Source organism: Pristis pectinata, chromosome 7, assembly GCF_009764475.1.
Source record: "Pristis pectinata isolate sPriPec2 chromosome 7, sPriPec2.1.pri, whole genome shotgun sequence".
Taxonomy (NCBI): Eukaryota; Metazoa; Chordata; class Chondrichthyes; order Rhinopristiformes; family Pristidae; genus Pristis; species Pristis pectinata.
Genome location: NC_067411.1, coordinates 18,089,759 through 18,109,142, shown reverse-complemented (window position 1 = coordinate 18,109,142; position 19,384 = coordinate 18,089,759). Strand labels below are relative to the sequence as shown.

The 19,384-nt window shown below is 41.0% G+C and overlaps 1 protein-coding gene across 1 annotated transcript in view; it reads right to left on the bottom strand.

Moving 5' to 3' along the window:
• tenm3 (teneurin transmembrane protein 3) overlaps nt 1-19,384 on the bottom strand; it is a 712,909-nt gene that overhangs the window by 121,509 nt on the left and 572,016 nt on the right. The window contains exons 12-15 of the mRNA XM_052020035.1: nt 14,897-15,107; nt 12,864-12,965; nt 10,222-10,416; nt 4,218-4,418 (exon numbers count right to left, since the gene is read on the bottom strand). Of these exons, the coding sequence (XP_051875995.1) occupies nt 4,218-4,418; nt 10,222-10,416; nt 12,864-12,965; nt 14,897-15,107 (709 nt within the window). The remainder of the gene's footprint in view (nt 1-4,217; nt 4,419-10,221; nt 10,417-12,863; nt 12,966-14,896; nt 15,108-19,384) is intronic.

Here is a 19,384-nt window from a genome sequence, read left to right as displayed (position 1 = left end):
TGTCTTTGCTGGATGCATTTAATTCAGAATGTTCCTAAAGTGAAATCATACCTCTAATGTACCATTTACCTCATTACTGCCAAGAACGAGATGTACTGCAAATCAAGTGCTTAAATCCTGAAATTAAGTAATTCAACATAAAAAACAAATAAAATGCCCATCTGAGCAAGTACCACTTGAAGAACACCATAGCAACCACAGAAATTACCAATCATAATTCATGTTCAGAAGCTTTCCTTTCAAAATTTCACTGCAAAAAGCGAAATGAAAGATTTATATTTTATATGTTGGATGGAGGATCAATTCAATATGAAAATTCATATTTCACATGTTCAGTTTCTGACTTTCAATCAAACCAGTACTGAAGTTCTCCAGAGCTGAGACCTTTTGAGGACACTGCATGATCACGATTAATTGATATTCTATTAAGTGCATAGGGATCAACAAAATCTTTTTAAGCTCAGTAAATAGTTACTTTACCTGTTTCCCTTCTCCTTTTCCTACTTTTTGTATGTATGCTTTTTAAAGCATGAAATCTGACCAGATTTGAATATCTAAAACACATAATTTCACAATTCAGTTAATTTCTTTTGTGGCTTCTACTAACTTGTCAAGCCTCCAGGAGCAAGCATGACCACAAAGCTTTATTTTCCATTGACACTGCACTCAATCGATGAGAGGGATTTTACTACTTTAAACGGGGGGATTTTACTACTTTAAACTGCAAACTGTTGTGAGGAATTTTAGTGCCCATCCTTCTCAATATATTGTGGAAAATGAATTGATTTAATCATGCACATTATAAACTGCGGTCAAAATTCTGATGAAGATGTCAGGATGTGCCAGAGCACTTCACAGTCATAGAAGTACCTCTTATTGTTTAACTGTTGCAAGAATTTACACCCAGCAAGTTCTGACACATACCAATTAGATCACAACCAGACAGTCAGTTAACTGAGGGATAAAGTCTGCCCATGCCACTGCGGATAATTCATTTCCTTTTCACAAAAATAGTGCCAGAAGATTTTTTTCTCCGCTTGAGCAGGCAGAGTGGGGGCATTTTGAAGTTTCATGCTAATGATAGAACAGTCCTTCCTCAGTACTGTACAAGTGCCAGCATACTGGAGGGGGAACTTGAGTGCACAACCCTTTATTGCAGAGGTAAGAGCCCTGCTCCAGATGACAACCAACATAACATTTTTGAAGATCCACCTCAATAGAAAATTTGAAGAAAGATACTGAACCAATAAAGGGCAACCAAGATCTGGGTATCATTGCCAAGAAAACTTTTATTGTCCTTGAACTGAATGGTGTGCTAATTCAAATAGAAAATTCTCAGAGGGTTCAAGATATAGGGAGGATATTTCACCTGGCTGATGGTCTCAAAATAAGGGGCAGGCCATTTAGGACTGAACTGATGAGAAATGTCTTCACCTAGGAGTTGTATCTTTGGAATCCTCTGCCCTGGAATGCTGTGGAGTTTCAGTTACTGACTGCATTCAGAACTGAGAAAAAATGGATGTTAGAGGAATCAGAGGATATGGAGATAGAGAAGGAAAATGTATTGAGATAGATCAGCCATGACCTTGTTGATTAGCAAAGAATTTCTATAATGCCAGATAGCCTGCTTGTACTCCTCACATTCTTCCTTCAGAATCAAGCTTATTGACAATTTTTTATGTTATTTATAGCTCAGACCAGGTAAGAAATAGGAGCAGGAGTAGGCCATCTGGCCTGTCGAGCCTGCTCCACCATTCAATAAGATCATGGCTGATCTGGCCGTGGACTCAGATTCACCTACCTGCCTTTTCCCCATAACCCTTAATTCCCCTACTATGCAAAAATCTATCTAACTGTGTCTAAATATATTTAATGAGGTAGCCTCTACTGCTTCCCTGGACAGAGGATTCCACAGATTCATTACTCTCTGGAAAAAGCAGTTTCTCCTCCTCTCCATCTTAAATCTATTCCCCCAAATCTTGAGGCTATGTCCCCTAGTTCTAGTCTCACCTACCAGTGGAAACAACCTTCCTGCCTCTATCTTATCCAACCCTTTCATAATTTTATATGTTTCTACAAGATCCCCTCTCATTCTTCTGAATTCCAGTGAGTACAGTCCCAGGCGACTCAATCTCTCCTCATAAGCTAACCCCCTCATCTCCAGAATCAACCTGGTGAACCTCCTCTGCACCGCCTGCAAAGCCAGTATACCTCTCCTCAAGTAAGGAGACCAGAACTGCATGCAGTACTCCAGGTGCATCCTCACCAGTACCCTGTACAGTTGCAGCATAACCTCCCTGCTCTTAAATTCAATCACTCTAGCAATGAAGGCCAACATTCCATTTGCCTTCTTGATAACCTGTTGCACCTGCAAACCAACCTTTTGCAATTCATGCACAAGCACTCCCAAGTCCCTCTGCACAACAGCATGCTCCAATCTTTCACCATTTAAGTAATAATCTGATCTTCTATTTTTCCTTCCAAAGTGGATGACCTCACATTTACCAACATCGTACCCCATCTGACAGACCCTTACCCACTCACTTAACCTATCTATATCTCTCTTCAGACTCTTCGCATCCTCTGCACAAGGACAGCAGATTTCCTGCTTTGAACAAACTCTTGGTAGTTTTGTATCATTATTAATTACCATCTTTTAAAAAAATCCAGGTTATTAATCTGAATTTCATTGCCATTGTGGGATTTGAACAGGTTTCTGGTTTACTTGTCCTGTAATTTATCCATTGCACCATCACGCTGTTATCTGCTCTTAGTTCATCACCATCTCCTGAAGGTCAATGAAAGAAAGCTGCTTTGATATAGAATTGGGAATAGAAGAGGATTTTTTTTCCATAATGTTATTTTGATAGGTTCTGTAACACACAGAGACTTGGAAACACCAACTATGAACTTTGTTGGTTGAAAATTCACATTGTTAGGAATACTTACCTGCAAGCCATAAATATCTATACCCAAACCGTAGTCAGGATGGAGTAGTAATGTCAATAAATAGTCAAGTAAACCAGTGCCCATTTTACAATAAGGACTGCCCTTTTGTTCAAAGAATGAAACAGATCTATGAGTAGGAGCTACCTTTTTATCATAAGGCCAAGCACTTATCTGCAATATACAGACCGTGACAACAAGCCAGAGGAGACTATTCAACCCCAGTAGGAACTCTACCCGAGCCAAGTCCCATCCTCACTTCATGCCCTTGTAGGTTTCACCTGACAGTGAATAATTCAATGGTCTCTCTCAGCAGTTGGGAGATATTGAATCAATTAGCCCAGCTGAGAATGCAAAGCTGATGCCCTGTGACTCAGCACCATGCCAGGCAGTGCAGTTCCCCACTGAGCCACTGGAGGAATGATCTGTAAACAAATATTATCATTAAAAGTTGTATACCTTTGAAAAAATCCATCAGGTCTTTATTATGAACTCCACAAACTCACTTCTACTGTGAACTGGTTACTGCTTTTGATGAAGAGTTTTTCACCATAAACATATCGTCTCTAAAGAGACAAAATCTTTTAATCCAGAGGTTCTTCATTGGGCTGTATGAATGCTTTAGTGGCAGTGGTGCTTGGGGAGTTGGGGGAGCATCAACCATGATAGGGGATTCATGAGACTTTCATAACAGAGGTAATATTGTTAGAAGATTCAATAGGTAAACTAAAATAAAAAAAATGAACATATCCTTAAGCAGGATTGTGTGCAGACCCTGGGAATCCCCAAGACTCCTTAAAAGAATCATCCAGTAACCTTACCCAGCACCTCTACAGGGTTGCATGTATTTTACTGAACATGAACAAGTTGGAGTAACACACGAAATACTGGAGGAACTCAGCAGGTCAGACAGCATCTATGGAGTGAAACAGACAGTCCATGTTTGAAGGGTCTCGAGTTGAAAAAGCGACTGTCCGTTTCCCTCCATAGTTGCTGCCTGACCTGCTGAGTTCCTCCAGCGTTTTGTGTGTTGCTCCAGATTCCAGCATCTACAGTCTCTTGTGTCTCCATGAACAAGTTGGACTTTCATTTAAAATGATTGGAAACCACTGTTCAAATAAACTCAAACCATTGAAATTATATGGATCTGTTGAGGTTACTCGTCTAATGATGCTCTGGTGCCATGCACTCAGTATGGTGCTGTTGCTGCAACAGACCCTTAACATTTCCCAACTTAGAGATGATTTGCAAGACATCCTTTGTCAACTCACCCAGTGAGCAATCTGCACCTGTCCAATTTGGATCACAAGTGCAGGAATCACTCTCTTGAAGGTAGGTCCCATGGCCGGAGCACTGATCGGGACACATGGTTTTTGAATTCTCACAGTTCGCACCGCCCCATCCTGGACTGCAGTGGCATTCTCCGTGGATACAGACTCCATGGTTTGAACAGGTCGGATCAAAGCAGTCCGCTGGAAGAGAAGAAAGAAATCATCCTTTGGCCTAAGAAATGAGAAACAGCAGACACGGACAAGACCCGTGCTTCTAATTCACTTCAATGTACTTTAGATGATGAGATCTAATTTAACAATTTGACTCCATAAAATTTTACACATGTAGGGTCAACGACCTGAAAATTTAATCTCTTCAGACCTAATTGCGTTACTGTGTGAACAAAGATCAATAAAATCAATATTTCTGAGGTAGGGAAATTGGATTTTGCACTTGAAAAATGAACTGATCTTTCACAACATCCTCCTCAATACCATGATTATGACAGAAGAACAAAAAAAGTCAGCATTTGTCATCATAATCTATCAGAATCAGCTATCTTCTCAGCTCTTCCTCCTGGCTGAATGACTACAGGCCATGATAGGAGGGTGTCAATATATTTGACTGAAGCAAATCTTTGCCGCAAGGTGGAAAAAACATTGATGTCCATTCAGTGCTTTATCATCTCAAAATGAAGGACATTACTCAGAGAGGGCAATCTTTAGTACCTGGCTTCACTTCCACAAGCGTTCAGCAAACTTCTACCATTTGCAAAACCTATGTTCTGAAACATATGAGAATGGATAACACAAGAATCTGTCATCTCTGACCATATAGCTCAGGCCAAAAGGAAGATATGCTTCTGCACTTCAATTATTTGAAGCAAATGCTTGCCCTTGACTAACTTATACCTCTGCACTGGTATGCAAACTGCCTCTTTTATATTCAAGACTTTCACTTTGCCAACCAAGTACTGGGTGGCACTGCAGCACAGCAGGCATTGTTGTTGTCTCACAGCTCCAGTGACCCTGGCTCAATCCTGATCTCCAGTGCTATTGGTGTGGAGTTTGAACATTCTCCCTCTGACTGCATGGATTTTCCCCAGGTGCTTCAGTTTCTTCTGTCTCCCAAAGACGTGGTGGTTGGCGGATTAATTGACTATTGAAAATTATTCCTTGTGCAGGGGGGTGGTAGGAGAATTCATGGGGTAAGGGGGTGAGAGTTGATGGGCATACGAGAGAGAATACGTTACAGGGAAATAAGTGGGGCAATGGGATTGGCCCAGAGCCAGCATAGGTTCAATGGTCGAATGGCTTCCTTCTATGAAAAGAGGGAACATGAAAATATATGAAATCACTCAATTCTTGTCATGAAATTGAAAATCTAGTCATGCATCTATTTTGTGTTGCCAATGTATACTCATTCCCGAGCCCTACTCCCTTATGATTTGCTCACAATAACTTTTAGCAACTAAACTGCATTAAAACCCAAATATCGCCTTACTGTATATCATCGCATGCTGGTGTATCTCCAAGGATGCATGGATTTCCTTCATTTCATTTTTTTGTCCTTATATCTTTGAAGGAGGCCATTTGGCCCAATAAGTCAATGCCAGCTCTCACACCACTCCCACCAATCCCATTCTCCAACATATTTCCCTGTAACCTGTTCTCTCTCACATGCCCATCAACTCACCCATGGTTCCTCTGCCTCCCACCTGCACTAGGAGTCATTTACAGCAGGCAATTAACCAGCAAATCTTTGGGATGTGGGAGGAAACCAGACCGCCAGGAGGAACTCAATGTGGGATATATCCAGTCAAGAGATGGCAGCTAAGATTGAAGCTACAGGGTCATGTGCTGTCAACTGTGTGAGATTTCAGCTGATCTCTACAGCATGGCACTGAAACTAACGTTGTTAGTTTCAGCATGGTGTTGCACAGGAGATTCTGACAATGCCACACTCTGAAGCTTGCAACTGGAAGTTCTTGCTCTATATGCAGTTTCACAAACTGAATTAGAGTAACCTACATTACTGTTCTAATGCTGCCCAAAAAAGCCTATGTCTTTGATCGCATTGAAAATGTTAATTAGTCTCTTTCACTTTATAGATACCAATGGACTTGCTGCCTATTGCCAACTTTTCAGATTTCCATTTCCAGTCTTTTTATCTTCTCTGTTGCTGCGGTTTGTTATTAGTTTGCATGTCCGTTATTGTCAACAAGCCGTGGAGTGGTTTCCAACCACTTCCAGCTGGAAGCTATAGCTGGGATCTCTGCTAATCAGGAAGGCAACAGCCCATTCTTACCACTTATGCAAGCATTTCATCTGAATTTTCATTTTGCTCAAAAGGTTAATTGTTTTTTTTAAACGCTGGATATTAACAATGCTGCTGCCAAAAGATATGCAGAGACGTGTGTGTAGAGATCACCAGATGGTTTATTTTGAACTAATCAAATTGACAAGCAGCAAAGATAAAAAAAAGATGGCATTTACTGACTGACGCTTGATTTTAAACATGCTATAATCTCACTTTCAAGGTTGTAGTCCCTTACATATTAAATTTCTATGAAAAACTTAATCAATCTATCTTTTTGTGATAATGGAGCTAATTTATGGTTGCCAGATTTAGAAAAAGAATGTTTTTATCAGTGGACAAATGATTGCACAAGCCATAACTAACTTTTTCACCTCAAACCCAGTGTTCATTGTGTCTTCCACAGTGGCAATTTCCCTGTAATCAATTGGAGGTTATTTTTCAACAAATTGGAGCAACAATGTTCACTTCGTTTTAATCACTTTTGGATGGTTGCTCAAAGGCACATAGATTAGCAGCAATCTGCTAAACCAAGAACCACAGCTTCACAAAAATGGGCAACACAGAGTAAAATGCTACCTAAAAAAATATATGGTATGCAGACCAGAATTTAACAGGTACCCTGGGGCAATTACACTTCAGAAAACCTGATGTTCAGAAGACAATTAAAAAACACTCAAGCTTTGCTTTTTTTTTATGACATCTGAACTCCCTGATTACATTTCTGCTTTGTAATCATTCTTGGCTATCCATTAATCTTCCTATAATAGCTATCGCAATATTTCACATATACGAGCAAATGGGCTAAATAGGCAAACACACTAGTATAGAATGCGAAAACACATAGTTTTGGAGGAGGGCTTGAAAATTCTCCCTCAGTCTTGGGTAAGTTATTTCCCAGCTTTTAGCAAGCTGTAACTAAAGCATGTTAGTTCGCTGAGCTTTGGAAGCTTGTCCAGTCCCATTCTTTGGTTTCTGCTTTCTCATGAAGACCATTAAAGCCTGCTGCAGTTTATTCTACTCTGGTCACAGTTAAATATTTGTAATAAATGCACATTTATTTTCTTTGTGGGATCCGCTGTGTTGAGTTCAAGCAACAGTAGAAGAATGACTTGTCCATCTGTGAGTGAAATTACATAATCTACCTTATGGATGTTTATTCTCATTCCTTGAATGTGGCTTGTCGCCCACGTGTAAGTAACTGGAAGAAATATGGGGACTCGTGGGGCACATGAAAGAACATTGACTTGAAACCTTAACCCTTCCTTCCTCCCTGCACAATGTTCAATATTCCTCCTCACGCTCAATGTCAGTAAAACTGATTGTTGACTTCAGGAAGGGGAAGGAGGGCGAACATGTGCCAGTCTACTTTGGTGGATCAGTGGTGGAGAGGGTCAGTGGCTTTAAATTCCTGGGCATTAACATATTGGATGACCTGCCCGGGGCCCAGCATTTGGATGCAATCACAAGGAAGGTGCACCAGTGTCTTTATGTTCTTAGAAGGTTAAGGAGGTTCAGCATGTCACCGAACACTCTAACAAACTTCTGCAGATGTACTGTTGAAAGTATCCTGACTGGTTGCATCATGGTCTGGTGCAGCAATTCAAATGGGCAGGAATGTAAGAAACTGCAGAGTATCATGGACTCAGCCCAATACATCACGGACACATCCCTCCCTACCATCGGTAGTATCTACATGAGGCGCTGCCTCAAGGAGGCAACATCCATCCACAAAGATGCCCACCATCTGGGCCATGCCATCTTCTCACAGCTACCATCAGGAAGGAGGTACAGAAGCCTGAAGTCCCACACCACCAGGTTCAAGAACAGCTACTTCCCTTCAACCATTCGTTTCTTGAACCAACCTGCATAACCCTAGTCACTACTTCAGTATAGCAACACTGTGACCACTTTGTACTACAATGGTCTTTTCATCTTGTTCTAATTATGTTCTTTCTTGTATAACTTTTGTATAATTTATGTATAACTTATGTTTTTCTTGTGAATGTTGTGTATCTGATGTTATGTGCCTGTGATGCTGCTGCAAGTAAGTTTTTCATTGCACATGTGCATATGACAATAAACTCGACTTTGACTTTGATACTGTTTGATCTGCTGGGCCTTTCTGTCTTAACTTCAGGTTTGCAGCATCTGACATATTTTGCCTTTGTGGCTATTTTTAACCTTACCTACAGAAACCACAAAAATCTCAGCCAGATAGCACTGGTCTGGCTGATTCCTTCCACTGCCCTTCAAACAGAAGGAGCAGAAGTTAATCTGTTGATGTTAATTACACAGGCACAGTAATTAGATATAGAAGTTGAATGAAATTAAGATCACCCAATCACCTTCAATGGGAAGCATTGGGTCTGGGTGATCTGTGGGTGGGAACTTTGCAGATGGAAGATGAAATACATTCACAGAATGAGGAGGGCAATGCTGAATATGGGGAATCTAAATTCATATCATTCTCCTGACATGCAAATGAATGACATCTAATTGGTTCAGTCATCCCCTTTTCTTCTTAGGCAATCGCTTTGAATTGAGAATGATTTGCTTCCACTCAGTTTTGTGGGTTCTGAGGCCAATGTTGGAACCACAGCCTCTTCAACAGGAGGTGCCTGATGGGATGGACAGGTGGGTAGTTTGTGAGGTGCTGCCTCCTTAAGCGAGGCTTCTGTGTTGCTCCTGATGCATGGACTCTATGCTCTCAATGCCAGAGGGCAATGAATCACTGGAATTCTCAGTCCAAGAGGGCTGCAGAGGGTTGATCTCTGAGCATATTCAGAGTAGTGATCGGCAGATTTTTGGATGTTTAAGGAGTCAAGGGTTGCAAATTTAGTACAGGAAAGTGGTACTGAAGAACAAGGTCAGCTGTAGTCTTACTGAATGGCCAAGGAGGCTCCAGGAGCTGAATGTCCCGATCCTGTTATTTCTTATGTTATTACTGTCATAGAGTTATAAAGCACAGAAACAGGCTGATCATCTAATACCTATCCACACTAATCCCATTCACCAGCCTTCTGTACTTTGGCGATTCAAATACTTGTCCAGATGCTTATTAAATGTTGTGAGTGTACCTGTCTCCACCACTTCCTCAGGCAGTGTGTTACATGTTTGCAACCATCTTCTGGATTCTTCCTCAGATCCTCCCTAAACTTCTTACTCCTCAACTTAAACCTATGTCCTCTGGTCTTAGACACCTCCGCCACGGGAAAAAAGTTTCTTACTGTCTACCCTATCTATGCCCCTCATAACTTTGTATACCTCTTGCAGGTACCCCATCAGCCTCCACTGCTGCAGGGAAAACAAACACAGCCTATCCAGTGACTCCTCACAGGTGAAAATTTCCATCCCGGGCAACATCGCGGCAAATCTCTTCTGCAGCCTCTCTAGTGCTATCATGTCCTTCCTATAGTGTGGGGACCACAACTGCACATAATATTCCAGCTATGGTCCATAAAGTTGTACCAAGACCTCCCTGCTCTTATTCCATCCCAGGGAACATCCTGGTGAATCTCCTCGTCACCCTCTCCAATTCTAAGTGAACATTTATTACATGGAAACACGGCATGCATCTGATGTATGAGTGTGAAGCAGCCATCTATGCACTTTACTGAACAGAGATCACTCCACAACTGAGCCACTTTCACAGCTGAGTTTACTGCAGGTCTGTCTTAGCCATACCTTGCTCACATGTTTCTCCTTTGTAGCCCGAATTGCAAACACAGGAGCCCATGATGCAGATGCCGTGCGCTCCACAAAGAGGGTCGATGCACTGGGATGAGGGCACGTCACACTCTGTCCCTTTCCAGCCACTGAAACAAATGCAGCGTCCTTTGGAATACTGCCCATTGCCACTACACAATATCGGGCATGTTGCTGCAGAACAGAAGTGACAAAATCTTAGGGTGGGACCAACAAAGAAGTGAAATGTGCATACTTTTTTAAACAGTACTCTTATTGGCAACACTGTGTCAGCCATTGAACTGGAAGTAGATACAGCTCACAGTAAATGTTGAACCTACAGCAAACAAAGACAATTAGTCAATTTGAGTAAAGGACCAAAATGCCATTAACTTTTCCCAATATAAGCAGGGTAAAGTGCAGTGAGTGGAGGACGGTCACTATAAATTATGTATATCGAACTATCTCAGTCACTTACAGCTATGTAGGCAGCAGATTATGCTGGGAGCGCCTTGCTGGGCCATTTCAGAGAGCAGTAAAGGGTCAAAAATAGTGGTGGGTTTGGTGTTTCAAAAAGGTCCAACAAATTAAGTGTGAACTTCTCCAGATACATAAGAAGAAAGAAAATAACTATAAACATTGGTCCCTTGAAGGATGAGGCTGCAGAATTAATAATAGGAGATATGGAAATGGCAGAGATTCTAAATGAATATTTTGGATTGCTCTACATGGTAGTACTAAAAACATTTCCATAATAATCGATAAGTAAGGGGCTATAGGGAGAGGAACTTAAACTAATCTCCAAAACTAGATAAAAATACTAGACAAACTATTGGGACTGAAGGCCGACAAGTCCCCTGGACCTGATAACCTGCATTCTAGGGTCTTAAAGGAATTGGCTGTAGAAAAAGTGGATTCATTGGTTCTGATCTAATGACATTTCCTGGATTTTGGAGAAGTCCCAGAGGATTTTAAAATAGCAAATGAAATGCCACTATTCAGGAAACAAGGGAGACAGAAAGCAGGAAACTGTAAGTCAGTTAGCCTAACATCTGCTATTGGGAAAATGCTGGAATTCATTATTAAGGAGGTAAGGAGGACATACAGAAAATCATAAATCAATTAAGCTGTGCCAATTGGGATTTATGAAAAGGGAAGTCATGGTTGACAACTATGCTCGAGTTCATTGAGGAGGTAACAAACAGGGTGGACAAAAGGGAACCAGCAGATGTAATGTATTTGGATTTCCTGTAAATGCCAGAAGTCATTCGGAGAAGTGCCACATTAAGGATTACTGCAGTAAAGAGCACACAGGGTTGGGGGTAACGTATTGGTAGGTATAGAAAGTAGCTAATCAACAGAAAACAGAGTCATGATAAAAGGGTCATTTTCAGATTGGCAATCAGTAATTTGTGGAGTGCCACAGGGATCAGTTCTGTGGCCTCAACAACATACAATCTATATTAATAACTTTGAAGGGAATGAGTGCACTGTAGCCAAATTTGCTGATTATACAAAGATAGGTAGGTTAGTGAGTTGTGAGGACACAAAATGCCTACAAATACTGTCACATTGAGAGTTAGGGAGAATCTACTTAACCGAAAGCTAAACGTTTTGATCCATTCTTTTGAATTGTCCGCCACCTTAGATGTGGAAGGAGTGGGTTCTTATCTGTAGGATAAACAGGTTAAGTGCCTGGACAAAAAGTTGGGCAGGTACTGTGTAAGGTGGGAAAAAATGTGAGATTATTCACTTTGGAAGGAAGAATGAAAAAGCAAATGATCACTTAAACAGAGCGAGATGACAAAATATTCTGGTACAAAGGGATCAGGGGCTCTCAAATATGAAATGAAAAATGCAAGCAGGTTCAATTGTAATCAGTAAGGCTAATGGAATATAGGCCTTTATTGCAAGTGGATATGGAGCATAAGTGTAGGAACATTTTGATGCAACTTGACAGGGCGCTGGTGAAACTGCACCTGGAGAACTGTGTACTGTTTTGGTCTCCAAGTTTAAAGAAGGGTATATTTGAATTGGGGAAAAGTGAAGAGTCAGTTAACTAGGTTGATTTTTGGAATGATGGGGTTGACATATGAAGAGCAGTTGAGCAGATTGGGCTCATGCTCATAAGAGTATAGAACAATGAGAGGTGATCTCATAGATGGAGCCAGAATATTTTTCCATTACACTTGGAACACTGCTCAATGAACTTCTACAAGCTGCAGCACTTTATAAAACTCAACAGACTTTAGGCCATTTATTAACTTAGTTAGCAGTATTATTCAAATACTGTCACATTGAGAGTTAGGGAGAATCTACTAAACCGAAAGCGAAAGGTTTTGATCCATTCTTTTGAATTGTTGGCCACCTTAGATGTGGAAGGAGTGGGCTTTTATCCATATTATTACATATATGGATAAAAGACTATTACATATACAGATGATATTGCACTTGTTAAGTGATTCCTGTAAGTGAAAGATGAAGAACTTTTCAGACTTTGAGTCAGTTGTGACGTATGGTACCACCATAACACAAAACACCCCCTCAAACTATTTTTCAGCTGTTCCAGAAGTGTGTGGAGAAATCTCCTGCTCTTGTTGACAACAAAATGTTTGGAATTTAAAACAAATTTTTCTACTTGCCTCGCGCACAATCAGGCCCAAAAAATCCAGGAAAACAATGACAGGCTCCAGAAACACATTCTCCATTCCCATGACAATTTCGTGGACACTCCATCACAGACTCTGTAAACAAACCAAACATTAGAAATACACTTGATTCATTATGCCAAGTACCTTACTCTGGTGGGAAATACCTTATGGAAGGGATTTCTCCTCTTTGAGAACATTAAGGTGTATGAGAGGCCGGGACCTAATGGGATCCATCCCAGGTTATTGATGGAAGCAAGAGATGAGATTTATGGGGTCTTGACAGAGATCTTTGTATCCTATTTAGCCATAGGCAAGGTCCCAGAGGACGGGAGAATCAACAGTGTTGATCACTTAAGAAGGGCAATAGGGACAAACTAGGAAGTTATGTGCCAGAGAGCCTTACACTATCAATAGGAAAATTACTGGAGAAGATTCTTAGGGATAGGTTTTTACACATTTGGAAAAGCATGGACTTATTAGCAATACTCTGCATGGCTTTGTGCGGAGGAGGTTATATCTTACAAACTTGATTGAGTTTTCTGAGGAAATTATGAAGTTGATTGATGAGGATAGGGCAGTGGATGTTGTCTACATACACTTTAGTAAAGTATTCAACAAGATCCCTCATGGTAGGCTGATCCAGAAGATTAAGTCACAAGGGATCCATGGTGACTTGATGGATTGGATTTAAGATTAGCCTGGCCACAGAAGACAGAGTGTGGTGGTGGAGGGGCGCTATCCAGACTGGTGGCCTGTGACCAGTTGTGTTTCACAGGAATTAGTGCTGGGACCTCCGTTGTTTGTGATGATTTGGATAGTGAGGAAGGTTGTCAAAGAATACAGCAGGATATAGATCAGTTGGAAATATGGGCAGAGAAATGGCATATGGAATTTAATCTGGACAAGTGTGCAGTTTGTGGTGTCAAATGTAAGAGGAAAGTACACAGGGCTCTTAGGAGCATTAATGTACAGAGGGATCTTGGGGTCCAAGTCCATAGCTCCCTGAAAGCGGCAACGCAAGTAGATATGGTGGTGAAGACGGCGTACACCTTTATTGTTTGCCTTTACTGGTCGGGGCACAGAGCAGTGAAGTTGGCAAATCATGTTGCAGCTGTATAAAACTTTGGTTCGGCTACAATTGGAGTATTGAGTGCAGTTCTTCTTACCGCATTACAGGAATAACGTGGAGGCTTTGGAGAGGATGCAGAAGAGGTTCACCAGGATATTGCCTGAATTAGAGAGTATTAGCTTTAAGGAGAAGTTGGACAAACTTGGACTGTTTTTTCTGGAGCGTTGGAGGCTGGGGGGTGACCAGATAGAAGTATATAAAATTATAAGAGGCATATATGGGGTAGACAGTCACAGTTTTTTCCCAGGGTGGAGTCTCAAATACTAGAGGGCATAGGTTTAAGCTGAGAGGGAGAAAGTTTAAAGGAGAAATATGAGGCAAGATTTTTATACAGAGAATGGTAATTGCTTGGAACGCGCTGCCAGAGGAGGTGGTCGATGTCGAAAGAAAGGAACATGTTGCTGCACTTTATATCATCGGTCAGAAACTTCCCAAACACTGAATTACTGAAATACAACCATTGTTGTAATAAAGGTAAAACCAGGCACCGGAGATCAACACACAAAACACAGAGATGAACAGCCTACTGACATTCATATAGGAACTGGGCATGGTGAAAATCAATAGAATTTACAATAACCCCCTCAAGGACAGAATGGAGAATTCTCAATGAGCACAATCAGCATTGATTGCTGACTGCCAAGTCTGAATGACCAATGAATGGGACTTACCAGTAACTGCTCACAGACATAATTATAATCGTTGTGGTTTCTAAAATATATCTAATGCCCAGTGGTCTTTTGAATGATCGATACACAAAATTGATCATGCCCAAATTTGGCACAAAACTTGAAGCAGCACAAGAAATCAGTTGTCGCTTGAGAATGAAAGCATATGTGTCAGGCATCCAGATGCTACCTTCAACTAATTCACTCATGCTGGCTTCAATGCCTACCTATGACAATGGTATTGAAGGATACGTGCTCTGCTGTTTTCCCATCGTTGTAAAAGGCCAGGTGCCAGACTCCAGAATCGAGGTACTGGACAAAACCAGCCTCTTGCAGGCTCACTGCTCTGATGTGCCGTCTTTTGTGCTCAAGACCAACCAAGCTGCGCTTTTCTCTGGCGATCAGTCTACTGCCGTCGAGAAGCTCCACAAAGTCATACTGAAAGGCAGAGGGAAAAATGAGCAAAGCAGGCATGAACGTACAGGAAACCCATTAACGGTACACCTAAATCCTTTTAATTCACAAGTATGAGGAGAAATCAAAGTTCCCATAAAAGAAATTTTTGGAACATTTTATGCACGACTGTCAGTCCAAAAGATGATCAGTCAGAATATGGTTATGATTTACACCAGCTGGCATTATATTTGTTTTTCGGTGCTCTGTAATGAAAAGACTCATTTGGAGCTACATTCACCACTTGATGTGCCCTGAAATCTATAAATAGGGACCCCATACTTGCTGCAAAGTGTTTGCTTTCTGAAATTTATTGCAGAAAATAAAGCTCTTCCTCTGTCCTTTTGCCAAATTTGTGCTCTTTGGTTATAAATCTATCACCCGTTGGAAACGGTGAATGCCTTAAGCCTGAAGATTGATTAAACTTTAGTGTGAAGAATGAGAACTTTAAAAATATATTCACAGATCATGTTCTGTGGTTTGACTAGACTTTTGGAGATGGACCAGCACTGACTGATATGAATTATATTATGTCAATGATAAGTATCATAATTTCCTGAGCTTTACAAAGAGAGGCAAGCCAAGTCGTTATGCTGAACCAATATAAAATGTCACTTCAGCCCCAGCTGAAGTATTGTGTCCAATTCCACGCTCAGCATGATAGGAAGGACATGAAGATATTGGAGAGGGTATAGATGAGAATTGCAGGGATAGGGAGTGCAGTTACATGAGCAAATAGGAAGAACTGCAGTTGTTCTTCATGAGCAGAGAAAACTAACAGGAGATTTAATAGAGATGTTAAATATCATCAAGAGTTGAGACAGACTAAACAGAGACAAACTGTTTCCAGTGGGTGAAGGATGAATAACCATAGAGTACAAATTGGCATAAGGAAAGGAAGAGTTTTTTTTTAAGCAATAAATTGCTTAAAGTGCAGCAAGTTGATGTGGAATGCAGAGCCTGACAAGTTGGAGACAGATTCAATAATAGTCTTTAAATGAGAACTGAATAAGTATTTTACAGAGAAAAAAAAGTATGGAAAAGGGCAAAGAGTACAAGCCTGGGATGAAATGGATTAGTCATTGCAAGAACTGGCACAGATTGGATGGGCTAAGTAGCCCTCTCCGTGTCATACTGATTTATTATTCTATATTACAGCAATTACTCTCGTTGCACATCAGAGTTAGAACCAATCATTTCAGCAGCTAATAAAGTGCAAGGTTATTTCATTTGGTTATCAAATGTAGTTTTTTATTGTATGAAATTTGAATAAAATTTCTCCTTCATAGGAATTACAATTCAGACAAGCAACATGTTCAACATTGACTGGAATAGGAAGAAGGGATTCAAAATAGGCAAGAGCTCCTGGGCTCTGAATAAGATCAGAATAAAAATATTTCATACTGAGCTTTCATTAGCCACGTTCCAGGGATTGAGATAATACTGAGATGCAGATCTAACATGCCGAAAACAGGCATGATGTGACAGATGAGAAGACTTGTTATCAAGCATGTCAAATAATGCATATCAACAACAGTCAAAAAGAGATCAGTCCAATTGAGGACTGACATTTGTTGGGATTCAGCTGATTCTGCACATTTCTATAGCTGGGCTTTTCTCTCAAGTTTCTTCATTGAAGAACTTAACTTCTGCTGAGGAGTGACGTGCAGCTCCATTAGTAATACAGACTGAAACTCTGAAGTATTGCTCCCTTGGGATCAGACTGGTGCCGGACCACACAAAATCTGAACCACAGAAACTGCCCCTGATCACCTTCCTCTGAGCAGGAGAACTGTTCTTTTTAAGTACAGACAATCCTGGGTTATGTAAGGGTTCCAAGAACTGTCCATAATCCAAAGTCTCTGTAGGTTGGAAACACTCGACTGAGATGGCAAACGTGGCACTGGTAAGTTAATTAGCTACAGATTAGTCCAGATCTTAGTTAATTTTGGATTCTAATTAGATCTTAGTTAGAATTAATTAATATAGACCTGAACTGCAGATATAAAACATGCCACACTACGGGAGTTGCTGGACCACATCCTGGGAAAAGGACTCTATCTACCCTGTCTATGCCTCTCATAATTTTATATACTTCTATCAGGTCGCCTCTCAGCCTTCGACTCTCCAGAGAAAACAATACAAGTTTATCCAACCTCTCCATATAGCTTATACACTGCAATCCAGGCAATAGCCTGGTGAACCTCTTCTGCACGCTCTCCAAAGCCTCCACATCCTTCCTATAGCTTGGTGACCTGAACTGTCCAAGTGTGGTTGAACCAATGTTTGCCAACTTTTATACTCAGTTCCCTGACTGATGAAGGCAAGCATGCCATATGCCTTCTTTACCATCCTCACCACATGTGTTGTGACTTGCAGGGAAATATGGACTTGCACCCCAAGATTCCTCTGTACATCAAAGTTCCTGCCATTTACTGTATATTTTCCTCTTGCATTTGACCTCCCAAATGCATCAGCTCACAATTGTCTAGATTAAACTCCATTTGCTATTTCTCTGCCAAATTTACAACTAATATATATCCTGCTATATCCTTCGAAAACCTTTCTCACTGTCAACAACTCCATCAATTTTTGTGATGTCTGCAAACTTACTAATCAGCCTCCCTGCATTTTCATGCAAAGCACATATATATTACAAACAATAAAGGTCCCAGCACTGATCCTTGTGTAACACCACTGGTCCCAAACCTCCAGTCAGAATAACACCCCTCCACCACTACCCTCTGTCATCTATGACCAAGCTGATTTTGTGTCCAACTTACCAACTCTACTGTGGATCCCTTATGATTAAATCTTCTGGACTAGCCTGCCATGAGGGACCTTGTCAACTGCTTCACTCAAGCCTATGTAGACAACAACCACCGCCCGACTCTCATCAATCATCTTCGTCACCTCCTCAGAAAACTTATTCCATCTGCATGCCGTATCCCTCGAAACTTTTTCTATCTATGTACCTGTCCAAATGTCTTTTAAACATTGCAATTGTACTCGCCTCTACCACTCATTCCACATACTCACCACCCTCTGTGTGAAAAAGTTGCTCCTCAGGTCCCCTTTAATTCTTTCCCCCTCACCTTAAACCTATGTCCCTCTAGTTTTAGATTCTCCTATCCTGGGAAAAAGACTATGACCATTCACCTTATCTATGCCTCTCACAATTTTATAAACTTCTATAAGGTCAGTGCTCAGCCTCATGATGCTTCAAGGAAAACAGTCCCAACCTATCCAGTCTCTGGATCAGGTACAAAGTAGACCGAGATGAGATTAACTGAGTGGACAGAATTTTGGTAACCCAGACTGGGTAACCAGAAAGGACCTTGTTCCCTTAGAGAAAAGGTTGTTAACCAGGGACACAAATCTGTGGAAGGATTCCAGGTGGATTGGGGAAACTATATTTTGCACATAGAGTACTGGTGATCGAGAACCCATCTACCTGAAAAGGGGGTGGAGGTAGCAACTCTCATCATTTTTAAATGGTACCTGGAAGACCCATAAGCTACAAGTCAAAGGACCAAGAGCTAGGATTTGGGAACAACCTCATAGCTCCTCTTTATAGCAGCAAGGAGACAACAGGCTGCTTGGTCACCTCCTGTGCCATTTCTCCCATCCTCTGATCATTGGCGTTAACCACACAATAACGTAAGAAAGACAGGTTGTACTTGCCTTCTTACCTTTAGTTCCATTGACTGTGATAAGTAGAGAGTACCGATGGTGTCCATAAATTGTGCAAGCAATCAATTTGCCATAATTAAAAAATAATGCAGGGTATTAGTCAGGCAGCAATTGTTTGAGGGACAAACAGAGAGAGGGAATCGTTTTGTCTCACCCTGCCTGAGCTGCAACATTTTATTTTTATTTCAAATTCCAGCACCTACAGAGGCTTGCTCCTGTTGCAATAGATATACAAAAGAACATCGTTTCACTGCTTAGGACCCCAAACTATGATGTTAAGATTCAATACTTGTCCTAATGTTAATACAAGACTGTTCAAATTTTAATTTCCATTGTGAATTGCCAGTGGATACATGCAGACTGTTGTTTAGACACTGAGAACAATAACAGCTACAAAAACATGAATAAATGAAAATGTGAACAACATCGCCATTGCCCAGTAACTGGAACCCCGTGAGTACACATGTTTAAAGCACCTGAATTAGAGATGCATGAAAGGGACGGTACTATCAGTGACACAACACAACTGGAGGCTTGATGAATCCCACACAAAGTTCTCTAATTGCTCC